The following is a 10,223-nucleotide window of genomic DNA, read 5'->3' on the forward strand; positions in this document are numbered from 1 at the left end:
TGCCGATCCTGAGCCTCCTTCATTTTGAGCCTCAGAACCCGAATCTTCTCCGAGGTCTCCTGAACAAAATCCACACTATATATGCTCCTCTCCCGCACCTGAGTCCAACATAACGGTGTACGACACGGCCTACCATACAATGCCTCATAAGGGGTTATCCCAATACTCGCCTGGTAGCTGTTGTTGTAAGCAAACTCCACTAAGCTCAAATGATCTGCCCAATGACCACCCCAATCCAACACGCACATCATCAGTAAATCCTCCAAAATCTGGATTGTCCTCTCCGACTGACCGTCCATCTGAGGATCATAGGCTGTACTCATATGCACCTTTGTGCCCATCTCTGCCTGAAACGCCCTCCAGAACACCAAGGTGAACTTGAAATCTCTATCAGACACAATACTAGCAGGCACACCATGCAATCTGACTACCTCCCTCACGTACTTCTTGGCCAAAACCGCTGCTCCATCAGTTTTTTTGATGGCCAGAAAATGCGCAGACTTAGTCAAACGGTCCACAATGACCCATGTCGCATCAAACGTCCTCGACACAGGCAATCCCACCACGAAGTCCATCATGATCAAATCCCACTTCCACTCTGGAATGGGCAAACTCTGTAATAATCCACCAGGAACCTGATGCTCCGCCTTCACTAGCTGGCAAGTGTCACAGTTCGCCACCCAGTCAGCTATGTCCGCCTTCAACTAGCTAGCTGGCAAATAAGTTTTACAAAGATTGTTAATTTCCTAATCTATAAAGAAAAAAAGAAATTAACAATTTAGAATTGGGAATTAGCCTGTTGTATGGTATGGTTAGGTCCTATTAGTATAAATAAAGGTGTTGGGTCTTGAGAGAAGTTCAACACTTCATAAATTTAGAGATCCTAGCGTTTGAATCTTAAGTTTAAAGAATAGTTTGAAGATTCAAAAAAGGCTATAAGGAGGTTTGTAAGATTCTTAGATCTAGGTTGTGATCTAAGAAGAAACCTTGTAAGAACTTATTTTCTAATAAAGAGAGTTGTTTGAATCCTTGCGCGATACTTTTGTTTTAAACCACATAACTCTTGCGTTTTCAAATGTCTCGTAGTTTAATCTATATTGATAATACCGCTTGAGGTCACGATACATCTTGGTCGCCCTTGGATGAATAGAGAACTTGCTCGAATGAGCCTCTCTCAGTATCTCCTGCCTCAAATCCTCACCCTTGGGCACACAAACCTGACCATGCACAAGGATAGTACCATTAGCAAAAAACTGATACTCCGAACCCGCAGCCTTAGAGGCATTCACCAGCCCCTCATCGCTCTCCTGAGCTAACCGCACTCTGCTCAACAAATCCGCTCGATCAGCTGCCTCCAAACCCAAAGGTTCCTATGAGATAGCACACAAACTCAATGCATTAATCTCACCTACCAACGCCTCCATATCCTGCTCCTGAGCTGAAGGCGCCCGCTTCCGACTCAAGGCATCTGCGACTAGGTTAGCTTTACCAGGATGGTAAGCTATGTCCAGATCATAATCCGCTACTAACTCCATCCAACGCTTCTGCCTAAAATTCAGCTCAGGCTGAGTGAAAATGTACTTCAGACTCTTGTGATCTGTAAATACATGCACCTTCCCGCCATACAGATAAGATCTCCAAATCTTCAGAGCAAAAATCACTGCTGCCATCTCCAAATCATGAGTAGGATAATTAGCTTCATGCTTCCGCACTGGAGCGAAGCATAGGCTATAACCTTCCCCTGCTGCTGATAGACAGGTTTTCACCCAGGGTATCAATTCCCTATGCAGTTGTAGTACAAAGGGTTATCAATCCAAATGGTTGTGTATTGCTAGCAGGAAGGATATGATCAGCACAATACAAGTCAAGCCAAGCAATTAAGGTTTGGGTTCTAACAGTCCTAAAATAAACAAAGTAAAAGAATATAAACAAGTAAACCACACGACCTAAGCACTCGATGCAAGCAATCAAGTACAGGATCGAGTGGGGTGATCGAGTATGCAAGTAAATTATGAACAGCTCGAGGTATTACTCGATGCAGGTTATCGTCTACCTGATCGGGTAAGTGGTCGAGTAAGTAAAGAAAATGCAAGAAATGAAATACAAAAGTTCCTAAGGATGGGGGTAATCCAATCCTAAGTGTTCTAGACCAGTACGGATGCCTTACATGCCTCAAGCAATTATTTCATAGACAATGAACCTCTAAAACCTTGTCACCACACTTTTGCACTAGCAACAATCAACCTTGAACATACTACCACACTGTCGCACTAGCAATATGAACAAGCAGGCATTAAGAACAATTCATTTTTGTCAGTAAACTTAGACTTATCTAATTTTGCCAGTCAGAGTTAAGTATACCTCTAGCATTGACCTAATTAAGCATTTTATCTACTCCTTTCGGCATGTAGCATTGTAAACGCCCTAGATTTAATCTCAACCTTTCGGTCTGTTGACCGCATTAAGAACATCAACCTAGAAGGAAATCTATCAATCATAACAATCAACTAAAGCATCCTAACCGATCAAGAACACCTAATCATCTATCCCATCCCTAGAAACTTTGCTACACTACTCGGACATAGAAAGGAATGAAAAGGCAATCATAATAAACGAAAATGACATTATATTAAAAGATAGAGTAGAGTAGAAAAATTATATGATAAAGATCTAAGAAAACTACAAAATAAAAGTACAAAAACAAGAAGAAAATGTTGAGTCGCTCAGTTCTCTTACAGAAGCTCTCGCTCTCTAGTTTAAGGGTCTGCGGCGTGCTCGTTTGCGAGCTAGGGAAAGAGGGGGTTTATATATGGAAACCCATTTGACCTAGCTTCCCAGACCTGCCCGATGGTCTACTCGATGGGGTACACGAGGGTGAAGTCGGGTAACTCCTCGGGTGGATCTTTGGGTTGCTCCTCGCGCTCTTGGATCCTCTTCGATCGTGTTGGGGTTCGGACTTGTTCTTGTAGCTCGATGGATCCTTCGGGTACATGCTCGAATTGTCCTTGTTTTCCCCCATTTTTGGCTCTTTAGCACTTGTTTTCATCCAATATATGCAAATGCAGAAATGCAACACCTTAAATGCTCTAAAACTTGATTCTTACAGTAAATGACCTAAAAATGCTAAGTTAGAGGTATGAACAATGCAAAATATAGACAAAAAAGGATGCTAAAAACATGTAAATTAGAATGTTATCAGACCCCCAAACTTAAATCTTGCTAGTCCTCTAGCAAGGAAGTAAGAAGGTACGGTTTGAAAGTGGGGACTCATAACCTTAAGATGCTAACCGAAGGATGCAAGCTATAGTTCTTAAAGATAGTTTAATGGTGCTAAGATCAATCAACATACTTACAAATATTTTTATATGCCTATTACCATTCATCGATCTAGCTCAACCTCAAACTAAAGATAAGGAACATCTCTTTCACATTCAATTAGATATTTGGTGAATTCTTGCAAATGGAAGGTGAATCAGGCTCAATCGGTTTCAATGGTAAGACTTTTCGATAAGGTGGTTTCAAGCAAATTCTTTAGGTGGTTTTCTCTCAAAAAGTGGAATGCTAGACAGTCGTGAAAACTATCTAAGACTGAGAACAATTTGGGCATACAAAGCTTAACTCTTGAAGATCTACCCTTTTCTCATACATTCATCATATTTTTTTTTATTTAAACCTCCTAGAATTTAACTACCCACACCCTTGATTTTAACTCTTTTTTCTTTTTTTACTCCCTAAAGTTTAGACTTTTAGACTTTAAACTTCTAGCTCTTAATCTCTTTTTTTTTTCTATTTTCTTTTAATCTTTGCTAGACTCCTAATATACATATATTCTTTTCTTTCTTTCTAGGAGACTATAGCAAGAATTTTTTTCTCTTTTTTTTTTTTTTTTTTTTTTTACTTAGAGACTTAGAGCTAATTAATTCTAACCTTAGGGACTTTCTTCTTTTATTTTTTTTATTTTTTTTATTATTCCACAACCCAACCCCAAATAAACATTCTAACCACCTATATTTCAAAACCGAATCTATTAGCTAGTTCAAATCTAATTTAGCTAAATCAAGAGGCAGTTCTTTGTCGTTCCCAATACTCTCAAGGTTTCACAACCTATAGCACAATGAAAGGGGCCTCACTCAACAATTCACAACAAGGTTTGAAAGAAAGGTTTGGGTTCATGGGTAGGACAAGTGAATCGGGTTAACAGAAAAGATTGGCAAAAAGTGGAGTGCTAACCCGAGTTTAGAGTTACCATGAGCAAGTATTCAAGTTCCATAAGCAAGACAATTAAAGTTCAAATTAAATCCAATAATATAGAGATGTTCTAATGTTCAAGCAAGTGGAGGAAGCATTCAATCGACACAAAGGGTCTAACCAAAGATTTTTCATTTTTTTCTAAAGATTGATCTAGCAACAATAAACTGTGACTAAGGGCTATAGCTTCAATCCTAAGGTTTGATTTTTAAACAAGGTGGTTTAAATCATTGTCCCCTAAGATGCATATGCAACAATCCTATATGAAACAAACTAGACTCAATCCTAATATGTAAATGCAACTACATGAACACTTTCTTCTTTTTTTTTTTTTTTTGAAAATTTTTCAAATTTTTTTTGGGTTTTTAATGCACATAAATACAGACTCAAATGAATAAAACTAACATGCAAAAATTTGAAATAATAAAAATAAGAAAATAAAACACAATGTTAAATACATTCTAGGACCCTTCCCCAAACTTAAATTACACAGTCCCTGTGTAAATAAAAGTTGGAAAAGAATCCAAGAATCACACAAGTTGAATTAAACTAAATGCAATGGTATATACAAGTGTTGGATGAAGTAGGTACCTCATGGGTTGGTGAAGAAGGAGGTTGCAACAGCCTCCATACTTGCCAACGTGTAGCCAGGGTCGTCTCCGGCTTCAGCAGGTGCCGGTGTTTGCTCGTCAGAGAGCTCAGTAATGTGCACGGACGACCTACTCGGACCAGCATCCGAGGTGTTGATCGAGGGTGGGATCGCGTATCTCATCGTGTAGGGCATCGGGTAGTAAGATGGAAATAGCGGAAGAGGTCCAGAATGATCACCCGTGTATCCACTTGCAGGGTGCATCGTGTATGGCATCGTGAATGGCATCTGGTACGGTGGAGGGAGAATTCCAGCATAATCACCCGATTGGGTGCTCGATGGGTGCATCGGATAGTGCATCGTGTATCCCATCGGGTTGGGCATCGGGAAGGCGTCAGAGTGGCTTTTCCTTGATGCTTTTGGTCGGGTGATGTCCTCCTCAGCTTGGGGCTCGTATGATGATGCTCTTTGAGATTCTGGAGGTGGCAGTCCTCGAGTTCCTCCTAGCGGTCCGCTTCTCCCCATCCAAGTAGGTGCTTGTGCCGAGGTAGGAGCTCAGGCACAGCTAGCCTTGTCTTGCAACTCCTTATCTGACCTCCCATTATCTTCACCGAACCGGCAAGATTCTTCACCTTATTCACCAGGAACTTGTTCATTTTCTTCAGCCAGCCAATTCTCTTGTGAGCTTCCCTCACTCCAACTGGTTGCTTTTGAGAGCATGCATACTCCTCAAAATCAAACTCCTCCGAGCTATCTCCTTGTCTCTGCCCGGTCTCCTCTCTCTTCTCAGCTTCGGACTCCTCCTCCGGGTTGTACAGCTCTTCCAACGGTGGTGTGAAGTCAATATTGTTTCCTAGCCAAACCTTGGTGCATATGACATTGGGTAAAACCATTTGAGCAGCTCCGGCGGTTGGATGGACAAATTTGAACAATGTCATGTCATTAGGCCTCTCATAGGCCAAAAATCTCGCCAGCACAAGGTAGTCCGCATCCAGCCACCTTGGTTCGTGAACAACTCCCTTCAAGGGCACATCGCATGCCACTAAGATTGGTGTGACAAGTCCCCCAATAGAGATCTCTCCGCCTCCTTCTCTCCTTTTCACCGCCCACGATTTCAAGTACAGGAATTGATCGAGTAGCACGAACAACATACTAGTATCAGCTATGTCTCCTACTAGTGGTGTTCCATCCCTAGCACTATCCAAAACTCCACACAGTGCAATATCTAACAACTGAAGCTCATGGTCGTTCACATTCCCAGTCTCTTTTCTAGCAAAAAGAGTGCATGCGAGGGACTTGTGAAAATACCTCAAAACAGAGCTCCTTATTTGAGCGGATTTGGAGCTTGTGGACTTGTAGGGGTGCTTGTCTCCTATTGTCAGCCATAGGGATCTCATCTCTTCCTTGCTGACCTCCATACCTTCCCCACTACAAGCTTTGAAGCCATACAGCTTCTCCATCTCCTTGAAACTGAGTCGGTAGTCTTTGTTCCTCACGGAGAAGGTGATGAACCCAATCCCCCCATCGGGTAGTAGGGTCGGGTGGTCCTCGAAATAGTGCAGCTTCAAGGTTGAAAGGAAGTGGACCGTCTCCTCCTCATATGCTTCTAGGTGGGATCGCATCATCTGGCCCAGGTGGCACATATCGAACAGAAATTCTACATCTCTAGCGATTCCCAATTTCTTCATTGTCTCACGGTGAGGGTATCGGGTACCAACAAAGCTCATCTTCCGGAAGACCTTGAATAGTCTCGCCGGAGTGTCTACTTCCTTTTGCTTCAGCCTCCGCAAGGCTTGGCGGGTTCTCTCTCTCTGCTCCTCTTCTCTTTCTCTTTCCTCCTCCTCGGCGTGTTGATCTTCTTCCTCAACTGCTCTCTCAACCACCTTCTCAGCCTTCTCCGAAGCCGGTCTCTTCCCCCTTGCAATTGCGGCTCTACTCCTTGATCGAGAGGTTTGGACCTCACCTTGTTCTTCTCCTCCAGCATCAGAATCGACCTCCATAGGGTCGGTAAGTGTCTTTTCGGACGTAGACATGTCCCTACGTTGAGGAGAACGGCGGACAGCACTCGCCATTGGACTCGGTGAGCGAACTCGGTGGCCTACTCGATCGGTTACACGAGCATCAGGTCGGGTGGTGGATCGAGTTATGCATCGGGTAGGGGAGGCTAAACGTCCACCCAACGGTTGGGAATGTGGAACGTTTCCTCTCCCTTGTGATTCTTGAACTTCGGCGGCGTCTCCTCCAGTTGTAGCAGCGGCGGAGGTGGATCTTCCTCCCTTCCTTTGGTAGGTTCTAGCGGTTGGCTCCATGTCGATTCCTTGAGAAGAAAAAGAAAGGCTAATTCTCAAGGTTAATAGGGTTAGTCTCCAAAAAAAATCGAATGAGCTTGGAATCGAGAGAGAAGAATAGAAACTTATGGAAATTGAAAAGCTTAAGAGAATAAGGGAGACTTATTGGTGATGAAGAGGGAGAAGGGTTCGACTCCCTTAAATAGGCTAGGATTTCGGTTGGTGGGCTTCACCAAGAGTGGGCTTCCTTGCGGAATTCGGACTCCACTCGCTATCCAAGCAGGAACACGATCAGGCGCGTCGAGTACGGTGTCGGGTTGACGCTCGGGTTTACCAATTCCCACTTTCCAATTTTCCATTTTTTTTTTTAAATTTGCAAAAAGAAAAAAGTTAAATAAAAGCAAACAAAGCAAATAAACTAAAATTAAAAGATACCTTTCGGACTTCCTCCCAAGTGAGCTTGTTTAAAGTCACTAAACTTGACTCTTCATGCTCCTTAAGCATGGGATCCATGTGGATGAGGTTCTGGAATCCTCTCCACAACAGTAGGCTGGTTCAAAAGGTCTTCCAGATTTTGTCCAGGTTCCAAGGCAAATGTGGTTTTGACCTCTTCAAGATGTTGCACTTTCCTTTGTTTGGTCTTGGTGGAAAAAGCTTGACCATCAATGGTTGGCCTCTTAACCCCCTTCTTCACATCAAATTCCATCTTGAGATGATCACCATGCTCTATCCTGATCTTGCCTTGTTTCACCTTGATCGCAGCACCAACTGTTGCCAAGAATGGTCTTCCTAGAATCAGTGGATCATCTGGTTCCTTGTCCATATCCAGGATCATGAAGTCGGTAGGCACTTCCAGTCTCCCAATCCTTAGACCATCTCCAATGGTTTTCTCTATTTTTTCCTCTATAATAGGGGAACTCTATAATAGAGGTAAGTTTTACTCCAATGCTCCTCTATAAAATAGAGATTGCTATTTTTCCTTTATTTATTGAGGAACCTTTGTAAAAAAAAAATAGGGTTCCTCTATAAATAGAGGAAAAAATAGCAATCTCTATTTTAGAGGTGAGAATAGAGGTACTTGAGAGTAAAACCCACCTCTATAATAAAGAAACTCTATAATAGAGGCAAAAATAGAGGACCATTGGAGATGTCCTTAGAGGCAGATTCTCCAGAATACCAATCGGATGCCTCACTGTTCTATCGGCTAGAACCAAATACAGCTTACTTGGTTTGAAATCAGTGAATCCCAGCTTGTTAGCAACTGAAAGCGGCATAATACTGACCGAAGCTCCAAGATTACACAAACAGCTCTTGAAGATCCGAAGTCTTATCGAACACGGCAAGGTGAAAGAGCCAGGATCTTTAAGTTTTTCCTCAATTCTCACCTCAGGATCCAAGCAAACTCCACTTCTCAGAATCTCAAATCTGATTTCCTTGACAGCTTCCTTAACCTCATCCTCCAATCTAGCTGCTTCCTTAGCAGCTTCCTGCTGAAGCTCGTGTGGGGGCAAAAGCTTAGGTGGTGGAGCTTTGCGCTTAGCCATACGCTCTACAAGCGCCTCCAACTGGATGTCAAGTGCAGCATTGAACCTTTCCTCCAACTCCCCTCCTACCAGTGCAGGTGGTTGAGGCTGATCTCCCTTCTCAACATCTACTCGATGCCTCATCCAATCAACACCATCGTGTAGGTCATCGGGTTCCACTTCGGGTTGTTCTTCAGTTTGTGATTCTCGAACCAGTGCTCGATCATCAACTCGATCAGTCTCTTCGGGTGAAGGCTCGGGTTCATACTCGGATATATAGTATTTGGCCTCATTTTTCATTGAGTTCTCCACATACTCCCCATCTTGATCATCACTGTCCCCAGTGAGGTAATCCTCATAATCATCATCTAGGAAAATGGCCTGAGCAGTCGCATAATCCTTGGGGTTTTGAACAGCTTTACCTGGGAGTTGATTGATCTTTGGTGCAGGTTGGTTGTTATGGTGGCCTTCCAGGTATCGAACCTTTGTGTTGAGTGATTCGTACTTCGCATTGAGGTCATTGTATCCTGAGTCGATCTTGTTGCTCATCTCCGCGAACCGTTTTGCAATGTCCATAGAAGCTGTAGCCTGTTGCTGAATCATTTGCTGAATAAGACCTCGTAACTCAGCTTCTTGTGATTGGTTTGGTGGACCTTGCTGATGTTGGAATCCAGGTGGTTGGTTGTAGGTCCCTGTGTATTGCTGCTTAGGTGCATAGCCTTGGTTATACTGGACAAAAGGCATCTGTTGGGTCTGGTTCCCTTGAACTGCAGATGGATAGGTTTGATCCTGAGGATTCGCAACATTCGTCCGAGAAGACAGATTCGGATTCAGCTTGAAGTTGTTGTACCCTCTGTTGTAACCTCCTTGGTTGTTGATGTAGTTAACATCCTCTAGCTGCATAGTCTCCCCATCTTGTTGTTGAAACTGCTCTTCCTCAGATATAGCATGAACATGCTTCTGCTGGTTGAGGAGCTGATCGAGCTTGTCGTTGAGGGCTTTCATGTCCCTCTTATACTTGGCATCTTCCTCTCCTGTAGATCACATAGAGCGATCATATTCCTCATTGTAGTTGCCATCAGATTGAGCCAAGTTCTCAACTAGGTCCCAACCTTCATCAACATCCTTGTTGAAGAAGTTACCATTACTTGCGGTATCCAGCAACATCCGTATCTTGGAGACTACTCTTCTGTATAGTGTGCTCAGCAATGAAGCATTACTGAAGTCGTGATGTGAACATCGAGTAGTGTACCCCTTGAAACGTTCCCAAGCTTCGTTGAACGTTTCATTGTTCTTCTGTACAAAGCCAGAAATCTCATTTCGCAGCCTTGCGGTTATGGAGTTGGAGAAGAATTTGGCGAGGAATGCCTTCTTGCACGCTTCCCAAGTGGTGATGGACTCCTTAGGGAGCGATTTCTCCTAGATGCGTGCTTTATCTCCCAAAGAGAATGGGAAAAGCCTGAGCTCGAATCCATCTTCACTGACTCCATTTATCTTAGTGAGGCTACAGAGCCTATCAAATTCATCCAGATGATCCAATGGGTCCTCCATTGGCAGTCCATGAAACTTGTTGCT

General features: G+C 43.2%; 1 protein-coding gene and 1 non-coding gene across 2 annotated transcripts; one reads left to right on the forward strand and one right to left on the reverse strand.

Moving 5' to 3' along the window:
• Positions 1 to 738: 738 nt before the first annotated feature.
• On the reverse strand, positions 739 to 9,392 carry LOC147923939 (uncharacterized). Its single transcript, XM_087496577.1, has 5 exons — positions 9,071 to 9,392; positions 8,303 to 8,776; positions 6,832 to 7,154; positions 5,654 to 6,612; positions 739 to 751 (listed from the first exon to the last, which is right to left on the reverse strand). Exons 1-5 carry the CDS (start codon positions 9,390 to 9,392, stop codon positions 739 to 741), a joined length of 2,091 nt encoding a protein of 696 aa, XP_087352703.1.
• Positions 9,393 to 9,870: 478 nt separating this feature from the next.
• On the forward strand, positions 9,871 to 9,977 carry LOC147923940 (small nucleolar RNA R71). Its single transcript, XR_015587876.1, has one exon. It is a non-coding gene; the product is annotated as a small nucleolar RNA R71 (small nucleolar RNA).
• The last annotated feature ends 246 nt before the right edge of the window (positions 9,978 to 10,223 follow it).

The sequence above is a fragment of the Camelina sativa genome, chromosome 17 (genome assembly GCF_030686135.1).
Source record: "Camelina sativa cultivar CO46 ecotype springtype chromosome 17, ASM3068613v1".
NCBI classification, from domain to species: Eukaryota; Viridiplantae; Streptophyta; class Magnoliopsida; order Brassicales; family Brassicaceae; genus Camelina; species Camelina sativa.

Coding starts and splice junctions, on each gene's coding strand:
- LOC147923939 (XM_087496577.1), bottom strand. CDS start 9,392: ATGCCTTTTGTCCAGTATAACCAAGGCTATGCACCTAAGCAGCAATAC. Junction 8,777..9,070: donor AAAGATCAATCAACTCCCAG/GTAAAGCTGTTC, acceptor GGCATCGAGTAG/ATGTTGAGAAGGGAGATCAG. Junction 7,155..8,302: donor AACAGTGAGGCATCCGATTG/GTATTCTGGAGA, acceptor TTTCTTCTCAAG/GAATCGACATGGAGCCAACC.